The following is a 25,935-nucleotide window of genomic DNA, read 5'->3' as shown; positions in this document are numbered from 1 at the left end:
GTTCCCAAATCCTGGTTTGTGAACCTCTGCCAATTTCTGATGAAAGTTTTACTAGCCTAAAAGGTAATAACAGAACAACAGAGTGAGTTTTCAATACAGTGAAGTGCATTCCATTTAAAGGAACACTTTTTTTTTTTTTCTGGGATTATGTCATTTCTACCTTTTTAATGACTAAATGTGTTTTAAGAAATGATGGTGTATATATTTGCTTGACAACTTTGTGTGTTTGTGTTTTAATTTTACTGATCCTTCCATTCTAAATGTTTGGAAACCCTTTCAGAGCGGCTTTCTGCATCATTTAAAATGTATTTTGTAGAAAGCACCCTGGGAGTTACTCTCAAGGGCACACAAGTCTCAGAAAGCAAGGTGTACTCATTTCTATTCCATGACGGTGCATTTAATTCTGATTGGGTTTCAAGTTAAGGCTTAGCGCTAACACCATGCGGAGAGGCGCGTAAACATGGCTAAGACTGTTTCATCCTCACCTGTGAATGGTTTAGCCTGCGCGTTACACAGTTAAACAATAGGAGTGTGAGCGCCATGGAAGGTAGAGTGGGCTGGCAGTTGCTGGAGGGAGGTGGAGACCCTGGACCCTGAAAATGTGGAAAGGTAGAGAGAAGGGGAAACCCATAGTAGAAAGACGTATAGGAGGCAAGGCTTGGGGTCCATTCTGGCGTGAGCAAAGAGAGCAGCCTCCGCGTTGGAGTGTGATGAAGTCAGACTGTAGAAGGAGGTGCGGGGGAGCGGCGCGGGTTCTGCGGTTCAGGGAGAGCCAGCTCGAGGTGCAGCGCTGGGCAAGGGAAGGAAGGGTTGGTTAAAGAGCCACGTGGAAGTCATACCAAGACTTAGACAACAACAGAATTCATCAGCTGTAGAAGGCGAAAGAGGCCATGAGGTACAGCTTGGAGCTTCAGCTTGGGGCTACTACGAACCAGGGGGTGGAGTCGGACACGCCCCGGGGGCTCACACACCCAACCAGCGACGAGCCGCCCCGGACCGCGGAACACGCCCCCTGCTTCTTCCCGACAGCCCCCGGAACCTAGCTCCCACCGGCGCCTGCGCAGGCCTCAGGCCCCGCCTCTTCACCCTCTTGCCCCGGTCTCCGGCAGCCAATATGGCGGCTCCCTGTGTGTCTTGCGGCGCAGCGGCTTCCTACCGGCTTTTTCTCGGAGGTGGGGTTAGCCTCGCCCGGAGACAAGGCGTCTGGAAAGCAGCGGCTGCTGAGTTGCAGACAGGTGCTGGATTCCAGGTAAGGGAGAAGTGGAAGCACTGGTCCGTGTAGCGCGAAGATGTGGAGCCGGCGCCGCTACCTTCCCCTGGCGTTTCGCGTGCCCTCAGACAGGGACTTAAGGGTTTGGGGTATCTAGTAGAGGTCTGAGGTTGAGAGAGGAGGAATGGGTATTGGTTTGCAGCGGCCACTTGAGGTTGTTTCTGGTTTTCTCAGGTGCAGTGAGGGAGGAAGTTATCTGCAGACGGAACTAGAGCGACCCCCCCTTCCTTAAGTTGGCTGCCAAGCTAAGGGGAGTCCGTGCCTTAGGTGTGGTGTAGGGTCCAGTCCTTCCCGCTTGCTCCACGGTCCAGTGGGGAGGAATGCCGCGCCAGAGGAGGTGAATGAGAACTGGACTCCTGCAGTAGTCTGGAAGACTTAATGGAGAAAGTCACAGTGGATAGGTTTGATAGTGACTTTATTTTATTTTATTTTATTTTTTTAAAGATTTTATTTATTTATTTGAGAGAGAGAGAACGAGAGACAGAGAGCATGAGAGGGAGGAGGGTCAGAGGGAGAAGCAGACTCTCTGCTGAGCAGGGAGCCCGATGCGGGACTCGATCCCGGGACTCCAGGACCATGACCTGAGCCGAAGGCAGTCGCTTAACCAACTGAGCCACCCAGGCGCCCTGATAGTGACTTTTTTTTTTTTTTTTTAAAGATTTTATTTATTTATTTGACAGAGAGAGACACAGCGAGAGAGGGAACACAAGCAGGGGGAGTGGGAGAGGGAGAAGCAGGCTCCCCGCCGAGCAGGGAGCCCGATGCGGGGCTCGATCCCAGGATCCTGAGACCATGACCTGAGCCGAAGGCAGACGCTTAACGACTGAGCCACCCAGGCGCCCCCTGATAGTGACTTTAAAAGTGCCTTGCATCTGTGCAGTTTCTGTTTTCTTAATTTTCCCGACACCTTGTCTCTGGAGAGATGGAAACCAGAACTTGTCCTTTTCCTTTACTCCTGAGGGCAGTGAGAAGCCAAGATTCTAGCTTCACGGGACTCAGTTGGATGATGGTGCCATTTGCTGACATGGGATTTCAAAAGGAGGGAAAAGTTTTGAGAGGGAAGAAAACGAGTTTAATTTTGGCTATAATTCTGTTTATTATACAGTTATAATTGGGATGTCCAAGTGGAGACTTCCAGTAGGCCCAAAGATTGACAGGTTTATTGTTCAAGAAGAAATCTGATTTACAAGTTCTCTGTTAACTTGTAGATGTTAATTAAGGCCTTGGAAGTGAATTCAGACACCTAGTGAAGGTGTCCTGAATTGGAATAAATAGAGGGACAGGGCCCTGAAGGAAACAGTCAAGGAAGAAGAGCCTCCCAGAGATTGAGAATGAACTGCCAAAGTTCATTCAATGAACCAGACAGTGTGGTGTTATGGAAAACAGGTGAATGTTTTAAGTAGGGAAAGTGATAAACAAGTACCAAATATTGCAAAGAAGTCAAATATTATGAAATAAAAACTATTGAGAAAAGGAATGCTGTATATTTTTAATCTTTTATATTTTAACCTAAATCAACCAGTCCATCTATTCATTTACCCATCATTTATTTTTTAATACTTTTTTTAAAAGATTTTATTTATTTATTTGAGAGAGAGAGCATGAGCATAGGGAAGGGCAGAGGGAGAGGGAGAAGCAGACTCTTGGCTGAGCGGGAAGCACTCAGCAGGGGAGCCCTACCTGGGGCTCCATCCCAGGATCCTGAGATCATGGCCTGAGCCAAAACCAAGAGTGGGATGCTTAACTGACCGAGTCACCTGGCTGCCCCTTAATACTTTATCATTGGAAAGTATGTTGGAAAATTTTATTTTTTCATGCATCTGTTTTGAGTATATTTTCCCTGTATATGCGTAGTTAGCTATAAAAGGGGCTGTAGCATATAGAATGTTTTTATTGCTGACACTTTAAGTGTGTGTGTGGAGGGAGGGGTGCTAACTTTCTCTCCCTCCCTCAAACTCCAGAATCTATGTATCCCCTGTCTTTCTCTATGTTCTATCATATGCACCCATATGTGTCAGTGGTAATAGTTGATGCACATTTATTTTGTTTCCATTTTCTTACCATTAATAAAATGTTCAGTAAACATCCTGTAATAATTCTTAGGTACTGTTGCTTTTATTTGTGTAGGAGAGAGTTCCAGTTGGGAGTTTATCGCTACAAAGTATGTGTACATGTTACATTTGAATAGATATTTCCACATAGCTTTCCAGGAAGACAGTAGCAATCCACACTCCATCATTGATGTATGAGAGTGCCCCTTTTCCTACTGGCATTAGGTATTTTTTTCAGTAAGATGGGTGAACAGTGATTTTTTCTTGCTACTTTAATTTTCATCTCCCTGACTTGAAATAAAGCTTTTTTCCCCTCCATATGGCAAATGTTTACTGAGCACTTTACTTGAGCCAGGCACTGTGAAGTAAACAAATCATTATCAAATAATTACCAGACAGTATTGACCCTTAGTACTCTCTAGGGATGATCCTGAGATTGCCCAATCCCCAAATTCCTTAGTATTGTCACAGTTTATGTTTTACCACACGGAGTGCAACTCACATATAACTGAAAGACTTAACTGACCCCAGTCAGACCCTTACTATTACCATATATATGGTTAAAGACATTTATAAAGCTTTTTTTTTTCTGGCACAGAGCTTGTCTGTCTTAAATATTAATACTCCTTCACTTCCATCTCTAACATTAATAGTTATATTTTTCTCAGGCCCACCTGGGTGGCTCAGTCAGTTGGACATCCAACTAGATTTGGGCTCAGGTCATGATATCAGGGTCATGAGATCAAGCCCTGCCTGAGACTCTGCGCTGGGGGTGGAGCCTGTTTAGGATTCTCTCTCTCTCCCTCTGCCCCCCACTCCCGCGCACACACGCACACTCTCTTTCTCACTCTCTCAGAAAAAAACATAGTTATATTTTTCTTAGGGGCCATGTTTCATAAAACAATGGAATAATAATCAAATACATCTCATACAGGGTATTTTTGCATTTTGTTTATAAGTGTGTCCTAGGTGGTGATCTAAATAGTAGTTATTACTGTGGGTCACAGAAAAGTGAGAAACACTGATGCCACATGGAAAAAGAAACAAGTTCTTTAACCTGTGACTCCTGTGTGTTCAGTTGGGACCCTCATTAGCAGACTTCCTCTTGTGTACCAATCTTGTGGTTTACATGTTTCGTATTAATGCCGCTATAATTGCAAATATCTAAGTGTACCAAATTTGGGATGGAGGAGGGAATCTTATTTGTGAATGGCAGAACTTCAGGTTATAAACCCCTGAATATCAGGGACCTACACACAGTTTACCGTAAGGTTTACAGAGATAAATACGGAAGAGCACAGAAATGCAGTGTCTAATGCAAATGAGTTGAAATGGGTAGAGTGGTAGGCGGCTTCTCAAAGGAGATGATAAGAGTCTTCAGGAGCAATTAGGAGTTACATGAAAAAAGAGAGGTATTCTGTTCTATGATGATGTTAATAGGTACAGAAGAGACAGACGTACAGAGTCAGTGGATCTGGCAACAACAACTAATTGGTTATAGCAGTTATAATTGGTATAATAATTGGTGCAAGAATGGTGAGAGATGGGAAAGTTTGACAGGACCCAGATTATGATTTGTTTTGCTATACTAAGGTACTTGAATTTTTTTTTTTCTTAATCTTTCACTAATGAGCATTGCACTGGCATTATAAGCAGTTGACAGTCACGGTGTACTACAAAAGTTACCCAGATTTTCTTAAATCCTCTGTCAGTATGATGTAAGAATGCTAATTTAGCTTTTTGAAATATTTATGACTTTTTAAAAAAGATTTATTTATTTTATATATATAGAGAGAGAAAGTGTGTGTGAGTGGGGGGCAGAGGGAGAGGAAGAGAGAGAATCCTCAAGTAGATTCCCCCCTCCCCCTGATGAGCACAGAGCCTGACATGGGGCTCGATCTCAGGACCCTGAGATCATAACCTGAGCGAAACCAAGAGTTGAATGCTTAACCGACTGAACCACCCAGGCGCCCCTGATTTTTTTTTTTTTTTTTAAGATTTTATTTTTAAGTAATCTCTACACCCAACATGGGGCTTGAACTTACATCCCCGAGATCAAGAGTTGCACGCTCTACTGACTGAGCCAGCCAGGTGCCCCTATGACTTTTATAATAAGGAAAAGTAGTAGACCAGTTTTCTATTTTCAAAGCTAATATTACCAATTATCAATGATATGTCCTCTTAATTTTATTTTCTGCTAAACACTTAGTGCTTAAACTTTCTGTGTTCACTGAGTCAGTACACCCCTTGTTAAATTGGACTGTCTGCCAAAGAATGATCAGTGGCATTTGGTGGCTTAGCCCTTGTGTATTTTGATTTTATTGTAAAAACATTGTTGTTCTTGTCTTAAATATCTCTTCTTCTCTCATCTTATGGGCTTCTAGGAGCTTATAATGTCCTGTATTTATCATAGCATCCAGTTGGTTTATGATGGGGTCTTAATAAAGTTTACTGATAAATTTCTTAAAAACTCTTTGAAATTAAAAATTGACTTGCATTTGTATCAAATGCTGTCTGCAGCTCTGTAAATTAGTTACGTTTTCCCCTAGGTAACTTCTGAATTTTTTTAAAATCCCATTTTATTAGCAATGGAAATTAAAACTCCTTTGATGGGATAAGTTTTTTCTTTTGAGATCTCATCCTGTCCTTTTAAGGATAGATTTAGTGTACTAAATCTACTTGTATTATGCTTCATTGTTGTAAGTAGGATGATAAATTAATTAGTTATTTATTGCTGCATAACAAGTTACCCCCAAATTTAGCAGCTTAAAACAGCAGACGTTTGTTATATCATGGTTTCTGTGCATCAGGATTGCAGGCACAGTTTTACTGGGTTTTCCCTCAGAGTCTCCCATAACGTAGCAGTCCAGGTGTTGGCTGTGGCTCCAGTCGTCTCAAGGCTGGAGGGTGGAAATCTACCTCCCCATTTGTTCATTGTGTGTGGGTGCTAGCAGGATTCATCTCCTGCCAGGCTATTGGACTGGGTGGAGGCCACCCTCAGTTCTTGTCATGTGGGTCTCTGTAGGGCAACTCACCACATCTGGCTTCCATCAGGTTGATCAAGAGAGGGGGAAAAAGAGGGAAGACAGTCTTTTTGTAACATGATCTTAAAGGTGACATTCTATCGCTTTCATAGTATTCTATTCATCAGAAGCAAGTTACTCAAGCAAGTTACAGAAGCCCACACTCAAGGGGAGGGGATTGAACAACAGGATGAATACCAACGGTAGAATCACTGGGAGCCATCTTGGAAGCTATCTGCAACTATGAAAGACCCACATTTACTTCTTTTTTATTAACTAAGTGTCTTGTGTGTTTAGGTCTTTCCCCTACAGCTGGTTTGTAAACCTCTTGAGAAAAATAGCATAACGTTTGTATACCTACTCTGATGCCTAGTACAGTGCCCACAGATACCTCCTAGATGCTCACTGATCATTTCCTGAATTTAAACTTGTGAAGAGTTCTTACGTATAGGGATATGTGCATGTGTACATGTGTGTATGCACATGTGTATACATGTGAACACCTGCCACACTCCTTTTTGCCAGATAGATTAGTAACTTTAAGAAAACTGCAGTTTGACCATGCTTCATGTTTCCTTCTCTCAGTATGGCAATGTTCTCGTTTTAACACCACTCAAGTCTGCTTGACAGTTATTTTTGTTAAAATTCAGTAGATAGTGTGGCCCATAGTAGTTGCTTAAATTTGTTAAAAGAACTTGTAAAATAGTTTACTTTTGAGAATTTTATTATGAAAAATAAAGCATGTTCAGTCAGGCATTTACAAAAATAGAATACTATAATGAACGCTATGTATATATGTTAACTGGCTTCAACAGTTATTAATGTTTTCATAGTCCTGTTTCATCTGTCTCCCTACCTTTTTTTCTGTAAGCTTTTATGTAAATCTCAGACTTCCCATTATATTACTTATGTATATACTTGAATGTGCATCTCTAACAGGTAGATTTTAAAAGAAAAAAACAAAACAAAACAAAACATGGGGGCACCTAGGTGGCTCAGTCCGTTAAGCATCTGCCTTCGCTCAGGTCCTGATCTCAGGGTCCTGGGATCAAGCCCCGCATTGGGCTCCCTGCTCAGTGGGAAGTCTGTTCTCCCTCTCCCTCTGCCCCAACCCTCCACTCGTGCTCTGTCTCTCTTCTCTCAAATGAATAAATAAATCTTTAAAAAAACAAACATAAGCTTCCATGCCCCTATGCACATATCTGACAGAATGAACAGTAATTTTAATATCATCTGATACCATATTCAAATTTCCCTGGTTGTCCCAGCAATAATTTTTCATAGCTGGTTTGTTTAAAGCACAATTCAAACAAAGCCCCTATATTTTATTTGATTGGTAAGTACGTTAAGGCTCTAAATTTATAAGATTGTGTAAAGAAAATAAATGGTGAATTTTGCTTAAGTAGTGTAGTAGATTTCCTTGTTTAACCTTTTAATTGTCCATTTCCCTTTCAGCAGGGCACTCTCTTTTCTCAGGAGGAATGAGTTCTTCCCCACTGGATACAATCTGGAAGAACTATAATCTGGGGCATCTGACCCAAAGTAGCCCCATTAGGTAGTCCCTCCCATGAGATCTTGAGCAGAGAGCTAAGGACAGTTGGAATAGTATTTTATCTTAATGGCCACAGACTTCTTGAATGTGTTGTGGATCATTGGCGTTCCTGTTTTTAAGCTGCCTGCTTCAAGTTATAGTCCTGGGCCCCTGTTAGTCTTCTAAGAAATGTCTCTTTTGCTTAAGCAAAGCCATTTTCTTTTGCTTGCATTCAGAGACCTCTAGCTGATAAAAATATAAACTCAATTCAAAAAGGTTACTATCCTTTCTCACTTGGTGTCCTTATATTGTTTCTATCCATGTTCTCTCTAATCTGACTTTAGTCTTTACCTTTCTTTTTATTCCTCAAAGTATTTTTTCTTTTGCCTTTTCTATTCAAATAAGCGGCAGATTCTTCTTTGTTCCATTTTTATCCAGTTGAACAAAAAGGAAACTCCTTAATACTCGTAATATCATTAAAGTAGTGTGTAGCCCTGGCATTTGGCCAAATTTGGGACATCACTGCTCTGTCAGGATGTGTCTGCTTCTTTGGCAACCCGCTTGATTGAAATTATAGTTGTCTGACCCACTGATTATCTTAAAAAAGAAACAAATCTGTCAAGTTGTATCTATACCAGTCCATAAAAACAAAGTGTGAGGAAAATTCTCTGTCATAGCTTTTCAGTTGGAAATAGAACCTGTAGAAAATTTTGTTGGAGATTTGTACTTATCAGCAAAGCACGTTCTTTCCAGGAATTCTGGCTGTTCATAGCTAAAGATCTAGTGGATTCACATTCAGCATCATCTTACTTAATGGATTGTTCTAATGAAAAATGGACTCTTTTGAATGTAAATATTTTTGTGTGAATCATTGCTGGAATAATTTAGAACATTTATAAATCTATTCAGTAATCTGGTACTGATGCTGTGATGACTTTATAATAAATCGGATGTCATATTCTTAGGCAGTGTATACAAATGTCTTTGAAAAGATTCTAAAGATCCTAAAGAGATTATGAAAAATAGCAAAGTAGGGACTTTTTAAAAAAATTCCTTTCTAAATGAACAAAAATAAAAAATTTTTTACAGTTTTTTAAGCCTCATTTATGTTAAAACTAAGAAAGCCGCCACATGTCACAAAGTCTGAAGAAAATAGACAGACACAAGATAATTTTAAATCAAGTGAAGAAATGAATCTTCAAGCCAATAATCAACTCTTTGCTTGAGGTGATACTAAAATGTTGTCGGAACAAAAGAAAAGGAACAGTGTGGGAGAGAGAGATGAAGAAAACACAAATTATTTTACTATAACTGCTTCACACTGTCAAGGACATTCTTAAAAGGTTGGGTTAGGGAGAGCTGTATAAAACAGGAGATAAGACAAGAAAATATGATTAAAGAAATGGTTAAGGAAAGATTTTTGGAGATAGACCAGTGATTTAAGAGCTAAAAATTCAGAGTGGCTGCAGAATTAACACCACAGAAAACAAAAAAAATCCCAAGGATTAAAGGTTTAAAAATCATACAGGATGCAGAACAAAGAGATAATAAGACTAAGAGAAGCTGATATGAATGGAGGACAGAAAAACAGATAATTTCTATGGTCGAAGAAGAAAACAGTAAGTAAGTGAGAATTCAATGAGTGTTACTTTCTGAAGTTGACAGGAGAAATAATTTAAACATTTTATTCGGAGACATATAGGTAATCATTACTAAAATAAAAGCAGGCTGTCTGGTGTCTAAATCGCCGGATCAAGAGACAAATATAAAAAAACTATAGACCATCTAGCAAAAGAAAGAAAACAGGAATGAAAGCATAAAAACAAGATAAAATAAGATGGAAAATGAGACAGTATCTATTAAGTCCATTTAAGTAGGATATTCTCATGTATTAAAAAACCTCAGATTGACTCAAAACCTAAAGTGATTCAAAATTTAAATGAAAAATATGGGCAGTGATATTCCAGGGAAAGGCAAAGGGAAGTTTGAAAAGGTTACAATATTACGATTCAACAAAATTAAATTCAAGGTAAAAGTATTGCTTGAGAATGGAACACTTGATAATTTGAAGGGTACAATTTGCCTGATGATAGAACTCTTCTGAACTAATTAGTACATTGAATGTACCACTGAAACATACAAAGGAAATATATAGGAAACAGGAAGATAATTAATAAAATACTATAGCTGTTGTATGGATATGGATTCATAACTATTTCTTTGGTATTATTCTCCTGGCTCACATACAGTATAAAGGGGTGCTTAAATTTTTTTCTTATTTTCTTCCTTTAATTGTTCTGTCTACCTTACAACCACTGTATCATTGCTCTTTGAATATGAAGTATTCAGTCCATCAAACCCGTCTCCCCTTACTCTGCAGACCCATCTCTTGTCCTGTTTCATAAAAAAAAAAATGGTCATAAGACAAGTAATCTTACCTTTCCGTCTACTTTCCCTCACAAACTGTGTTGTTTCTTTGCATAGTAAAATAGATGTTTCTTATCCTAACACTAATGCCTGCCATTTCCCCTACTTTGATGGTGTCACATCATGTCCCATGCTGATTATTAACAGACGGCATCTCCAGCTCAGATCTCTCCTGTGTACACACCCACAGAGCCATCTGCCTCCAGGACACCTATCTCTCCCAGGATGCCCATCAAGCATCTCAAACTTGTCATGCCCCAAATTGAACTCATCACTTTCCTCCTAATCTTACTCTTCCTTTAGAACTCATTACTTCAGTGAATGGAAGTCTCCCATATTCACTGGGAAACTCATTTCTCCTGACGGCTGTGGTTGGTGATCGGTGGGAAGTGTAGTGGGGTCACCTGTATTACAAATGGATTGTTTAGTTATGGACCAAAACATTTTGTCATGTGACTTATGAAACCAGCAGCGTAATCATCCTTTTGGCAGTGGAACATTGGGAAAGATCACCTCTGCTGAGTGACAGCTGCTTTCTCTCTAGATCCATAGCTTTGCCATGATTCTTGGCGCAGACAGGCATTTTCTCTTCACTTTGAATACGGGAAGCAGCATCTTCCCGTATTCAAAGAAAACATGAAATCATAAAAAAAAAAAAGAAACAGAAGCAAAACCCTGGAAAAAGTAAAAATATAATAAGATGGTAAAACTCCTGAGATGAGGATTTGGTGCTGTTGGCACTGGCTGTGGGGAGAGGTAACGGGTGTACAAAGAGGCTGTATAAGGGCAGGCTAACTATACGTAAGCAAGTTTGGGTCATGTTTTTACTGATTGATAGTGACACTGTATCTTTATAAAGCATCTTAAGATTCTCAATTAATAATATAAAGAGAGAAACTCCTTTGTGCTCCCCTGAGGAAAAATAAACTATAAAGTTTCATGGAATTTTAAAATGCCCTATCTTGCTCATTTAAGAGTAGCAAGAAATCATTTTATCACTATTTTGATTTGTGAGAGTTTAAGAACATAATTTTTACTATTAATAGGTTATTGTAATATTTGTCCTGTATTTTTTCTTCTGCTTTTTATTGTTACTATAGTGACAAATTATTAGTTACTTGAATCTCTGATTCTCAAAGGGTTAGGGAATGGATGAGGCAGGGATGGTGTTGGTGTTGGTATGCGTGAAAGAGAATTTATGTTAATGAAAAGGGAAGTGAATGAGTTACTAAGAATTACAGTTCTTAAGGTCTGAATTGCTTAAGAGTTTAAAATTGTTGAGGCTGGGATGAAATTTGAGAACCACAGATTAAGATTTTGAGAAAAGCCAGGACCAAAAATATCTGTTCTAGTTATATCCAGCTACTGAATGTGGCTGAACAGTCATTTGAAAATATTTTTCTGGTTCTTTAGCACCCTTTATTGTAGGTGAACTGTTAATGCCTGGAGGGGAAATTCCTAGTGCTACAGCATAAAAGGATCAACAGCAGCAAGTGTGATATCATTACTGATAGTTTAAAAGGATGGGAAAGCCCTTATTTCTGTTAGTGTATTGAACCAAATTAATGATAAATCATGTCAGTGCTTAGTGAAGCAGTTTCTTCACTGTATCAGCTTAAAATAAGGACCACAGAATAGTCTCAAACTAAGCTAAACTATTATTTTAAGGCATTGAAAGATGGGCCATATTTGTACCCTTAAACAAGGTGACTACCAGTAGCCTAAGTGTGCTATCCCCCAGTACATGTTCCTTCCTTCCCTTGACTTCTGCTTGCTGGGTTCTGTCTGCACATGCATTTGCCTCTTTTTAAGGGAGTGGCATTTTACTCTTCATTGCCTTTGTGTCACATATCACAACTAGTTGACATTGATCAATCGGTATCAAATGTGGATGTTTGTAGTAGATAAGGAGGTAGCATATTACTTACAGGTATTTTGGGTGTTAATGTGTTGAAATGCCAGTAGTTTAAACTACTATGTAAGGAGAGGCTTTTAGCGGAGGACAATTTCTAACAGCTTTCTTAACAGGCCTTTTACCTGTTCCCAGACTCTTGCCAACTGAGTACTATAATAAAGACAACTGTTTGAACATCCTGTTTTATTTAAAGACCGTGGCATACAAGATCATTATTTAACTTAAAATCTTTTCTCTTTTTGTTTATATTTTCTGCTAGATACTAAGGCTAAGGCACACCACAGGTGTAACAACAAAGAAAAATGTCGCAGCCTTAAGACGTGAAACTTACACAGTGGATTTTATTAAAAAGCAGATTGAAGAGTTCAACATAGGAAAGAGACATTTAGCCAACATGATGGGAGAAGATCCAGAAACTTTTACTCAAGAGGATATTGACGTAAGTGCAATTACTCTGTTGGGAAAGTAATTGCTGTAGAATTTGTTTTTTTATGATTTATTTATTTTAGACCGGAGAGAGAGAGCGCACTAGAGGGGAGGGGTAGAGGGTGAGGGAAACTGAAGCAGACTCTGTGCTGGGCTCGGAGCCTGACGCGGGGCTCAATCTCATGACCCTGAGATCACAACCTGAGACAAAACCAAGAGTTGGACCCTTAACCAACTGTGCTACCCAGGCGCCCCTAGCTCTGTGTCAATTTTAATCAAACTGTCAGAATAAGGACAAAAACCACTATGTATTGCAAGTTGGAACCATGGTTTCAAAGAGAGATGCTACTCTGTATTTGAAGTATTATGAAGCATAGTGAGTTTTAGATTTTAATGAGAAATGGATAATTTTCTTGATTCAAGGTCTCAGGAGCCACTGTGAATGCTCATACACAATGTGGAAACACTTAACCTATTGTGGAGTCTTAAACTCAGCTTTCTTACAAAATGATAAAACAGATGGTGATGGAAATATAGTGAAGTTTACAGGAAATCCCATTAAGTAAACCTGAGTTGAGTGTTTTTTATTATCTTAACTATGTATTTGAATTTTCAAAGTCAGGGCATGTTCTAAATGATTTGAGAATTAAAGTTAGAACTCTGTTATTGTTCCTCTCTTGAGTTTTTCTAACCCTAATAAAAGTAGTAATAATTAATAATACTTTTTTGCCAGACATCCCAATATAGCTAGCAAAGGTACTTAAAATTTAGCCACTTTGCAGCTTGTTCTAACTTTTTTAAATTTTATTTTGAATTCCAGTATAGTTAATGTACAATGTTATATTAGTTTCAGGTATACAATATAGTGACTTAGCACTACATCACCCAGTGGTCATCATGACAAGTGCCCTTAATCCCCATCACTTATTTCACCCATCCCCCTCACCCCCTCCCCTCTGGTAACCATCATTTTGTTCTATATAGTTAAAGAGTCTACTTCTTGGTTTGTCTCTCTCTCTTTTTTTTTCCTTTGCTCATTTTTTGTTTTGTTGGTTTCCTAAATTCCACATGTGAGTGAAATCATATTGTATTTGTTTTTCTCTGACTTCTTTCACTTAGCATTATACTCTAGCTCCATCCATGTCATTGCAAATGGCAAGATTTCATTATTTTTTATGGCTGAGTGATATTCCAGTGTGCATATATGTGTGTGTGTATATCACATCTTCTTTATCCATTCATCTATCCATTGACATTTGGACTGCTTCCATGATTTGGCTATTGTAAGTAATGCTGTTATAAACATAGGGATGCATGTAATCCCTTTGAATTAGTGTTTTGGGGTTGTGTTTTTTTGGGTTTTTTTTTGTTTGTTTGTTTGTTTGGGTTTTTTTGGTAAATACTCAGTAGTGTGATTGCTGGATCATAGGGTAGTTCTGTTTTTAACTTTTTGAGGAATCTCCATACTGTTTTCCACAGTGGCTGTACCAGTTTGCATTCCCACCAACAGTGCACAAGGGTTTCTTTTTCTCCATATCCTCGTCAACATCTGTTGTTTCTTGTGTTGCTGATTTTAGCCATTGTGACAGGTATGAGGTGATGATGTTGGAGCATCTTTTCATGTGTCTCTTGGCCATCTGGATGTCTTCTTTGGAGAAATGTCTGTTCATGTCTTCTGCCCATTTTTAATTGGATTATTTGCTTTTTGGGTGTTGAGTTGTATATGTTCTTTATATATATATATATAAAGAACATATATATGTGTCTGTGTATGCTTTGTTAAATGCTTTTTCTGTATCTATTGAGATGATCATATGGCTTTTATCCTTTCTCTTATTGATGTGATATATCATGTTGATTGATTTGTGATTATTGAACCACCCTTGCATCTGGGAATAAATCTACCACTTAATTGTGGTGAATGATTTTTTAATGTATTGTTGGATTTGGTTTGATAGTATTTTGTTGAGATTTTTGCATCTAACTGATACTAATCTGTAGTTTTCTTGTATGTCTCTGTCTCATTTTGATATCAGGGTAATACTTGGCCTCATTGAATGAGTTGGTAGGTATTTTCCTCTCTTTTTAGAAGAGTTTGTGAAGAGTTGGTATTAATTCTTTAAATGTTTGGTTGAATTCATTCGGCCTTGGGACGTTTTGTGGGTAATTTTCTTTATATTACTGTTTGCATTTAAAACTGGCCCTTCCCTCTCTTCTTGTGACCTGTGTGTCCCTGAGTAACTGTTCTGAGCAAGAGGATCCCACTACCCAACTGAGTTTACTACCTTTTTGGGTATACATGGAGATAACTCAACTCATTGAAAGAAACAGAATTGTTCAACAGTTTTGTAATTCTGTCTGAGAAGATAACCATTTTCATAATGTTAGTATTAAAAATTATATGTTGTTTGGAGTGGTTAGTTCAGTGCTTGGATCTTTAATCAGAATATTTTTGGGTTGTTAAAAATATTTTCAAGAGGATTTAACTTCTAGGTAGTAGACATGGCATATAATTTAATTCATTTACCTGGTTGAAAGCCTAGGCTTACTGTATAATTTTCACATTGGTAAATTAGGTGCCATTGTATTACTATTACTATTAAATGCAATAAGTAAAATCTACCATAATTTGAATCCTTCACTAGTTCCCTGATTGCCTTTGTCACACAAATCTTCCATCCCACCTAAGACTGCGTGTTGAGGAGAACAGTAGGAAGTACTCTTGAGTATATTGATTTATCATTGAGTGATCGACACCGGAGGTGGTATCATAACCCGCAGGTTGAGATTTTGTCTCACCCAGCACATTGCCTAAATGCCTGTGTGGAAGTGTTAGCTCCTTTCACACCAGTGACATAATTCTGCTGTGTTAGACTTACCTGCAAGTGATTGATCTGCCTCACTAAGTCTCACATTTTATATCAATTAACTCTTTGGGCATTTTATTAAATTTAGTGGACTCTCGTTGGCATCTAAGTAGATGTAAAAGCAAAAGAGGACAGTGACAGCCAACTGTTACCAAAGCATTAAAATTACATACCCATTGCGGTTCCTGGTTTTGTGTATGTTTTCAAAACTGTTATTTTTGTTTGAGATTTGGCTGTATATATAACCTGAAAGAGAGTATATAGCTAATGAGTCTTATGTAGCATTTCCATACTGACAAAATGCTTAGTTATTTCTAAAGACAAAACCAAATAATTTGATATCCAAAATCAGGAAAATATTTTAAGCTTCCAGATAATTTTTGGAAGAATGTCATGATTGCTTTTATATAGTTAGAGGTTATAATGCTTTTTGTAATGTGTTTGGCTTTTAATACAGAATTTAAAACCAGGTACAGTAATTTTTCTCTTATTTTATATGATCAGGAAATTCGATATTCCACAGAAGTGAAGTTTCCAGATAAGGGAAACCTATTTTTAATTGTTACTGGTTATGAAAAATACCACCACTTATTAAAAACCTCCTATATACTTTCAAGATGCTTTCTGGGAGTCTGATTTACATTACCACATTCAGTCAGAAAAATGTTGTGGGGTCTTTATTGTTGAGGAACCCAGAGCTGTACAAGGTTTTCCTATATGCAAAGTCTGTTTTTCCACACTTTCAAAGATTAATTTTTTGGGTAATATTTTCTAAAATAGTGTTCTCCCCAGCCTTATTTAGTAGAGTATGGTGAGTATAATTTAACCTTACAGTGCCTCAGGATTTTCCTGTTAGTATGGTTGTTAACCTGATACCCTGGCTGGGGCTCATAGTTCCTGTTTGTCCCTGTACTGAATGGCCTGGCCATACTCTAGTACTGATTCCTGTCATCTCCTTTCCTGTCAGGATGTCTGTGTGCACACATCTGCCTCTGGCCCTCTCGCCTTCCAGCCTTCTGGCATAACTAAACTTGTTAGGCCTGTGAATTAAAACTAAGAGCCCTTGGACTTGGCGTGAGGACCTGTGTGCCCTTCCTACTAAGTAAAATCATGAATTTATGTCATCTATGTTAACTCTTCATAGGCATTTTTTTTTGTGGATTTCTAGGTTTGGAACTTTATTCCAGAAGGTTGAACTGGAATAGAAATCTGGCCCCTGGCCTTACTGAGTCCAGCATATAGATATGTAAAAATTGCACCTAGCTAATCTTACATGTTAGCGTTTCTTTAAGTTATAAAGGTTTTTAAAGAGTACAGATGTGGGTTGGTAAAATGGAAAGGGTATGACAGATAAAATTTTATGAATAAAAATAATTCTGTTTGTCACTTTTAATATTTACTTAAAAGTTACGTTATTTAGAAGTTTATTATTAAAGCTGCAGCATTGTATATCTGCTACATTTGTTTTTGCAAAATTACTTTTTTATATTTAATGCTCAATCTTGGTATTGCATTTATATGAAAAAGTTATTTTTGGCTTGTGAAATAACAAATTAACTGGAAAGAAATTAGTCATGGGCAGGTACAGATTTTCTCCATTTCAAGGTAGTTTCATTTTTGCCTAATATTTTAAGTTTTTTTGAAAAGAAAGAAACCACCTATTGCACTTCCCCACTGAACCACTGTGATGCTCCTGACCACCTGTGGCAGATGTGGCAGGAGGAAAGCGGCTGCCCTCTCATGGTCAGTAAGTAGTGTATATGGTGACATGCATATATACATGTATACGTGTATACTATATGTATATATATTGCTGCAAGTACTGACATGCACGCTGTTTTGAAAATATATCTTAATGCTGTGGTTCTCAACTCCCATTCCTCAGACCTTTCACAGGTTACTGCCAAATGTTGATCAGCATATAAAAAATATTTTTAGCTCTCACCATATAGTTACCATGAGGAGGATTGAACTGCCAGATTGAACATTGCACTGAGTGGGTTCTGTAATTGAACTTAAAGTAGTTACAGTTTGGCCAAGGGAAGACGCTGCGTGTCTGGAGACTGTAAAGAAATCAGCCCCAGAGCCTGTGACAGAGGTGGGGCTGCAGCGGTTTCCCTCAGTGATCCCAAGGGAAAGCCTGGTCCGGTGACATTGTTACACGTCGTTATGCTTGAGCAGACACTGGGTGACAGTGATTTCAAAATCATGCTGTCAGCACAGAAGAAAGTTGAGAACCACTGCTATTTGCATTTTCCTTTTTGAATTAAGTGGTATCAGTTACCAATTTTAAGTTGGAGACATCTCAGTTATATTAAATATTATGGATACAAAATTGCACTTGAATTTACTAATGTCTTTATTTGGGAATTAAAAGTTAAGTTCTACATTACTATAGAATTTCGGGAAAAAAGCCAGCAAATTGATATATAACACTGCTGAAGTCTACCAATTACTTTTTAATTGGTATTATAGACCTCATTCTGAAATCAGAATGTTTTATTCTCCTAAGTGTGAATATGCTGTATGAAGTTTCTCTAATTGATTTGCTGTGCCCATTCCATTTGATGTATCATTTTTCACAATATTTCATAATTTGTGCTCACTTCTAATGAACAGAGTCGTTAGGACAGGCATGTCTAAGTACAACTGACAGCTAACATTAGGTGCCAGATGCAGTTTATAAAGCTATGTAGAACTGTAGAGAACAGTTTAAATAAATTAGCACCTGTACATTAGTCTCACTTGCTGGTAATTTATAAGCGAATCAGTAGAGATGACATTTAGGTAAGTCATTGATCAAGTTAACAGCTGCAGACCCACTGCCCAGCTGGGATACCTAATTAATAGAGATTGCATTCCTGACCCAGTGCTCCTCCTGGGTTGAGCCTGCAATCCTTTTATACTTTGATTTAAGCCTAAGAATGTAGTTAAATACTTTGCCTTCATTTTAGGGAACCCTTGAATTACCGGTATTCTAGTTAAAAATCTGAAAATGTAGGGAACATATTTACAAAGGAGAATTGCCTTACTCCATGACTTATTTGGATTAATTTTTTTTTTAATTTACGTTCTTTATTTTTGTCAGCACTTTTTTGTTTTAGATCCAGATAAACAGTGCTACGGTCTAATAAATTTTTAAAAGTTCCTATACTTACCATTAAATGTATACCTCCACTTTTTTATTTCCAAAAGAAGCATGGCTTTTGTGGGGTTTTTTTTGTTATTGTGACAACCAACCGTTGAACCTACTTCAAATATGAAACAATTTTTTCAAATGTGACGTAAGTTTAAAACACCTAAGAACTTTCTTACGCTGAATTCCATACAAATTTCAGAACTTAATATAGGAAATACTAAGCTAGAACTTATAGGACAATGCTCTTTTTTTTTTTCTCTCTCCCTCCCTCTGGCTCAGAGTTTCTTCTGAGTGAACTTCAGACTGAAAGAATAAGTCATCCACAGCCTCAAAATCAGAGTAAGGCAGTGATTTGGTATCTCCTTCAGGTATATATATTCATAGATATTGACAGTGTTTGCATACCAGTGTGTTAACTACAGGCTACATCCAGAATCTAGTTCCTAGATTGGGAAAAGTTTCTCTTGAAACACAAATGCTAACCTAAAACAAATAACATTAGGCTAGTAATATTGTTTTCAAGCTTCTTGAAGAATTGAGTCCCAACTGATAGACAGTTGGCCCTCGAACAACACAGGGGTGAGGGGTGCTGACCCCCTGTATAGTCGAAAATCCGCATATAACTTTTGACTCCCTCATCACTTAACTCCTTACTAACAGCCTACTGTTGCCTGGAAGCCTTACCGATAACGTTAAGCAGTTGATCAACACAGATTTTGTATGTGATGTCTATTATATACTGTATAATTACAATAAAGCAAGCTAGAGAAAAGAAAATGTTATTAGGAAAATAATAAGGAAAATAACATTTACAGTACTGCGCTGTTTGTCAAAAACAATCAGTACATACATGGACCCGCAGAAATTCAAACCTGTGTTGTTCACGGGTCAAATGCATTATTTTTGTCTTCTGTTTTTGTGGAAGAACTGGGTGTTTCTCAGTTTACATAACCGTGTTTTAAGTAGATTGTTTAGAAGTGAAAAGGTGCTTATTTCAGATAATTAGGAAATTTCTGTTAGTTCTGTTGTTGATAAACATGGTCCAAGTGGGCCAAACCACAATTCACATGTGAAATGCCAAGTTTCCTCTAATTTGAAGATACTTGAAGACCTAGGCCGTGTCCTACTGGTACTTCTCTGGTGCCTGGTAAGTGTCACATGCACCAGGGAAGCCGAGAACATTATAGTTGATTGATGGTTTAACATTAACAGAGTCAAGTCTTTCTCTCACCGCCTTCCTCCACTGGTTTTCTGGTTGACTTAATTTCACCTTATCATAATATTTAAATTCTGCACTTTTACCATGCTAATACAGATATTTTTGAATAACATCAGGAAAACTGCTTAAAAATGACTGAATTATTTTAACACTTTCTTTGCCTTTGTTTCTCATTTTCTTTTCTGGTACTTCTGAACCTTTCCCGACCAAATCTTTATCTTAATTTAAAATTTTATGGGAAAAGCCCTTCTGCCCCTAACCATTTTTGTTACTTATTTTTTATTATAATTCTCTTCTTTGAAATACCATCCATAGCTTTATATTGAACTGGGAATAGTATTTTTATATTGCGTATTTTGGGAAGCCCCAAGGACTCAAGAGATCAGCCCATGGAAGACTTTATCTTTCATGAAATGTTTTTCCAGTGTGGGACAGAGGCTGTCAATTGTAAGGAGTGAGGATGAAGTTGTCTGCCATCTACAAGGAGAGCTTGAGGAAGTCTCTGGAGCCTGTGGCTTTTAATAGAAACCGATTGAGGAAGCCAAAGGGGCAAATTAGTGGGGGTATGGAGAGAGGTGGAGAGTTAAATGCCATATTTGGAAGGGCTTGCACAAATGCCTTTCTACTAAAATAGGTGTGAAGTCACTAGGCCCTAACAGACCCCTTTATGGGTGTAGGATGTGCCTGCCACTGAGCTAACTTCTTCTAGCCTGGCTTTGAATTACCACCGAGTAATCCTGGTCAGGAAAGGCGAAATCTTACCATTGGGGCTCCTAGGATAAGAAGACGCTCTGAAAGACAGGAAGCAGGAAGGCTGTCGTGCTCCCTGGTGGGTCTTGCTCCCGCTGCAGGGGCCAGTGCCCTCAGAGCTGATGCAGAGCTTCTAGGAGCGAGATGGCAGTGACTTCAGTGAGACCATACTGGTGAGGTGGGTGCTGCAGCAGCAGACTGCAGCACATGTGTTCTCATACTTTGCAAACGTGGAGAATGTCCAGAAGCCGTGTCACTACCAGCAGCAGACTTTGGAGAGAAAGGTGATGCACACCTTCCTCCCCTCACCATTCTTGCCTTTAAGATGGTGGTGGGGACAGTTACTGTGGACCTGGACTGAAGGCCCTGCAAAGTCTGGCTGGAGTGTTCCTGAAGGGCATGTTGCAGACAAGCCTCTGTCTTCAGGAGCTCTGGAGGATGACCTTGTTCCTTCAGGTAGGCATTCCGAGGCTACAGGAAAGAGGTGGATGCTTGTCATTTTTGTCGTTATGTTTGGTTGTTTTTTTCTTCCTTTTGCTTTATTTTTGGGGAGAAAAGAGGTGCAAAACAAGCAGGAGTTTTCAGTATTGGTCACAACTGGATATTTATATATATATATATATTTTTTAAGATTTTATTTATTTATTTGACAGAGAGAGACACAGCTTAAGAGGGAACACAAGCAGAGGGAGTGGGAGTGGGGGAAGCAGGCTTTCTGCTGAGCAGGGAGCCCAATGCGGGGCTCGACCCCAGGACCCTGGGATCATGACCTGAGCCAAAGGCAGACGCTTAACGACTGAGCCACTCAGGTGCCCCTATTTATATCTTTTTCTTTCCAGTAGCAAGTTAAGATTAACTGTGGAAAGGAACAACAGAGGATGGGAGGTGAGGAGAGGACAGTGGGGGCTGTCCTGAATTAATAAACACTACAAGAAGACTAATTGGGTATCTGGAGTCTTTTGTGATGTTACTTTCATTTTTGCCCCTTTTGAGTGTTTGTGTGTATATATACCTACATTTTCCTGCAACTTCCTGTATATAAATATTTCTACTTCCTACCCCAGCATTGAAATCCAGGCTGAAATGAGGTGTAGAATCCAAGTGCTCTCGCCTTAGACAAAGTAAGTTAGTCATTCTGGTTAGTAGCAGAGGGCCTCAGTGGTGCCAAGAGAGATGTCAGGAAATTCAGCTTTCCATATGGTTTCCATGATACTGAGTTCCCCATTCAAACCCCCAGGGAATCAAATCACAGAATATTCAAATGCTCTCACCTCATGGAAGAGAAAATGAGGAATGGCTATCATGACCAGATTCATCATAGAAATCTTCTATTCAAAGATGTTTTGGTTGTTGATATTCTCTCTTATGAAAGTGGGTATATGTTTGTTAGGTTAGACCAGTAAAATTAAATCACAGACTTTATAACTTTGTAACAGTTTAATGAAGTTTGAGATGCACAGTGGTAACATCAGTGCAGTGCTCTCCATACTGCATGAAGGCTTTGGTTAAAATAGTCTAGAGCTGTGTGGTTGCCACTAGCTGTGTGGGACTGTTTGCAGGTAGTTAATATTAACTAACATTAAAGTTTAGTTCTTTAGTCACACTAGCCACATATCAAGTGCACAACAACCGCATGGGCTACAGACTGTCATATCAGCCAGCACAAATTATAGAATATTTCCATCATCGGAGAAAGTTCTTTCGGACTGTGTTGACCAGAGGATTGCTCCGTCATTTCCCCCAAAGTAAGGATTTGCATTTCTTGCCTTGTGTTATTTGAAAGAAAGGGAACACTTGGGAAGTACAAGTATTGCCATTCTGCAGTTTCATTTTTATATTGTTCTTCAGTGACATGGTTCCAAATACCTGAAGAATTGGTTTTGAAAACAGTTCAAAAATACACTGTAAGAATAAATGGAAATTTAGAAGTGTAGGAAATGATTGCTTTTATCTGACAGAAACAGCAGGTTTACTAAAACAATTTCAGTTGTTCGGTTATTCAATTATAGAAGAGCAAAAGATTCATGACTTGTGTGTGTATATGTACCTGTGTACACACACGTGGATATATGTATATGTGTATGTATATTACATGGGAGTAGGAATTGAAAATTGAAAACCTGAAATATTCTAGGCTAATAGCAATAGCAGTAAACATTAATTTGTATACTTGTGAAAATTTCATTCATACAGAAAAGGAGAAATAATTGTATAATGCATGCCCTATGACCATCACCTAGTTTAAATAACTTAACATTTGCCATATTTGCTTCCCCTGTATATTTTGTGGCTGAACTATTTTCTTTCTTTTTTTTTTCAAAGATTTTATTTATTTATTAGAGAACCTGGGGGGCCGGTGGGGGGGGGGGTCAGAGGGAGAGGGAGAAGTAGACTCCCTGCTGAGTAGGAAGCCTGACCCAGGGCTTGATCCTAGGACCCAGAGATCATGACCTGAGTCTAACCAACTGAGCCACCCATGCACCCCTGAACTATTTTCTTTTAAAGTCAATTACAAACATGATGCTTTACCCCTACATACTTGAGTATACATCTCCAAAAAATTAGGATACTTTCCTATATAACCACAATACCATTATCACATTTAATAAAATTAATTTGAATATAGTCTGTAGTGCAGTATGGAATCATTTATATATTAACCTGTGTTTAAATGTCCCCAATTATCTATAAAGTGTTGTATTTTCTAGTTGATTCACTCAAGGACTCTGCAATCAATTTGCTTCTTTATCCTTTGAGTACTATATTCCCCTGCTATCTGTGGTTTTGCTTTCTGTGGTTTCAGTTATCTGTCCAGAAGCAGATGATCCCCCTTCTGACATATCAAAAGGTCACTAGTAGTCTAACATTACATCACCGTGCCTCCGTCATTCGCTTCACATTATCACATCATGTAGGCATTTTATCATCTCATACCATCACAAGAAGATGTTAGTACAATACAGTAAAGCATTTTGAGAAAGAGACCACATTCACATAACTTTTATTGCAGTATATTGTTAATTATTTTATTGTTAATCTCTTACTGTATCTAATTTATAAATTAAACTTTATCATAGGCATGTATGTATAGGAAAAAGCATAGTATATATAGAGATCAGTACTATCTGCGGCTTTAGGCAGCTTCTGAGGATCTTGGAATGTATCCTCCGCGAATAAGGGGGACTGTGGTACCTGCCGAAGTTCTCCATCTGGGGTGGGAAATCGGTGACTAAGAAACCAAGGTCCTTTGCCTTCGAGAGCACCCTCTACATGTGACCAAGGTAAAATCCAAAGAATTGGTAACAGGGCCTGGGAGAAAGAACTGTAAGAAGGCAAAAGTAAGTTATTTGAGGAGCAGCTATGAATGTGCTATTAGGATAACTTCAGTGGAACAATCCTAAACACAGCTGACAGTTGGGAATGGTTTGGAAACTAGAGAAAGAAGTTTAGCCTCTCTCCACATGAATTTGCTCAACAGGAGGAGAATCAGAGATGGCACTCTGAGGGAACTAGCATTTAAGGGAGGAGCAGAGATGTGTTTACAAGAGACCAGGGAAGAACTTGGAGAGAGGTAGGAACATGGCTGTGAGGGGAAGACAGCAACCTTCTGTGGAAGAGACCTATAGGTCATGAGGCTCCAAAGGGAGGCTTGGTGAGGCCAGGCAATCACAGGAGCGGAATTATGGTGAGGCCTGATTGAAATCTTTGAGCTAAAGAGTAAGGTCGTTGAGGAAGTGGGTATGTGCTTCTAAGGATGGATATGGGAATTGAGAGTGGTTTATCGGCCTGGGTGACACTGGAAGTCTTGTGTAGGTGGCTCACACACAGGGCAAGAATTGGTATGTAAAGGAAAGGAGGTGAGCATCAGCCTTTATGATTGCTGCAAAAAGTGTGGAAGTTCAAGCCAGGGGAGAAGGATGGGGAGAGAATAGACTGGCCAGACGGTGTGGTGCTGGAGAGACCTGAGGGCTCTGTCTGCCCGGTGTGACTGACGTGGTAGGGCAGTAGACAAGTGTGGAGAGTGCTCCAACAGGTATAAACAAAGAAGGGAAATGACAGAGCCCCCGGGGAGTCAGGGGAGGTCGCTCGGGAGGGCTGGCCTTGGAGCTAGGTCTCAAAAGACAAACAGGAATATGTTAAATGGAGAAGTGGAATGATGGCATTCCAGGCAGAGAAAACAGTATGTAAAGGACCTGACTTGGCAAGGAACAAGTGACTGCTAAGAAAAGCCAGATGAAAAGTAATTGCTGAAAAAAGGTCATGGCCACTTCCCTTATTTCCCTCCGCGTAACCTAGAAATAGTTGCAGCACAGGTCCTGTACCAAGCCATGTTACTTCACGTGTACCTGACAGTAACCCCCGTATTTGAGATTGTGTGTGCATCTGTCTCCGCTGCTGGAATTCCGTCAGGAACCGTAGCTTCCTAAACTCTGAGTCCCTAGAACTTAGGTGCGATGAATATTTGTTGAATAAAATTGATCAAGGTAAAACTGATTCACAGTAAATGGTCAGTTTCTTTTCCTTTGAGCACAGTTGGGCTTTTCTCCTAATTTTACCACTAACTAGCTGAATGTCCTTCATGCCAGTGTAGAAGTAAATCCGTTTTCCGAGAGACCTAGGTTGCCTCCCTGACCTCAGCAGGGAAGAGCACATTCAGATATTAAATTTCAGGAGGTTCAGGTTCTAGCTTTGCCACTTTAAGTCTTAAAATAACGTGGAGAAGTGTTTCACATAGAACATTTTTGTATAGCTCACATTTATCTAGTGCATGCGGGATGTTGTGCTTTTGCAAATATCTTATTTAATCCCTACAACAACTAGATAAAGCTGATGTCCTTACAAGTTAGAATCACTGGGAATGGTGTTACCGGAGAATATTTTTATGGTTATAGGACATAGTGAGGGTCTTATGTTATTTAGACATTCATCACTCCCTCTGTTCTGAATTCTGAAGTGCAGCGAGAGTAAGGGTTTTCCTACGTTACAGCACATGATGCTCTGCCCAAAACACGGCAGTGGGCTGGCTGCTCAACTTCATACTCACACTCAGAATTCTCTTCTTCCTATAAAAACTTTTTTTCAAAATGGTATTTACCTACTTGAGTTTTAACAACTGTTTCAGGCCTGGAAAGCCAACAAAATTGTTTTTTCATAAAATCCAGGTAGTCCTTTGCCTCGGAATTTGGAAGAAATCAATTTAGAGTGCCTGTAGGAGATAAATGGAAGTGATAGGTTAGGTCGTGGTCGCACTGTCCCATGCATGCTGAACAGATGACAGAACGCACACTCCTAGTGTGCCTTTCCTGTTTTCTATCTT

The 25,935-nt window shown here is 39.1% G+C and overlaps 1 protein-coding gene across 2 annotated transcripts in view; it reads left to right on the top strand.

The window, feature by feature from the left end:
* The first annotated feature begins 1,069 nt into the window (after nt 1–1,069).
* MRPS9 (mitochondrial ribosomal protein S9) overlaps nt 1,070–25,935 on the top strand; it is a 61,364-nt gene continuing 36,498 nt past the window's right edge. For both annotated transcript variants that reach the window (XM_078056719.1, XM_036096551.2), the window contains exons 1-2: nt 1,070–1,249; nt 12,477–12,656. In XM_078056719.1, coding sequence (XP_077912845.1) covers nt 1,115–1,249; nt 12,477–12,656 — 315 coding nt within the window. In that variant the 5' untranslated portion in view covers nt 1,070–1,114. The remainder of the gene's footprint in view (nt 1,250–12,476; nt 12,657–25,935) is intronic.

Source organism: Halichoerus grypus, chromosome 10 (genome assembly GCF_964656455.1).
Source record: "Halichoerus grypus chromosome 10, mHalGry1.hap1.1, whole genome shotgun sequence".
NCBI lineage: Eukaryota > Metazoa > Chordata > Mammalia > Carnivora > Phocidae > Halichoerus > Halichoerus grypus.
The sequence above is the reverse complement of the archived record's forward strand: the minus strand, read 5'-3'. Positions and strand labels throughout refer to the sequence as shown.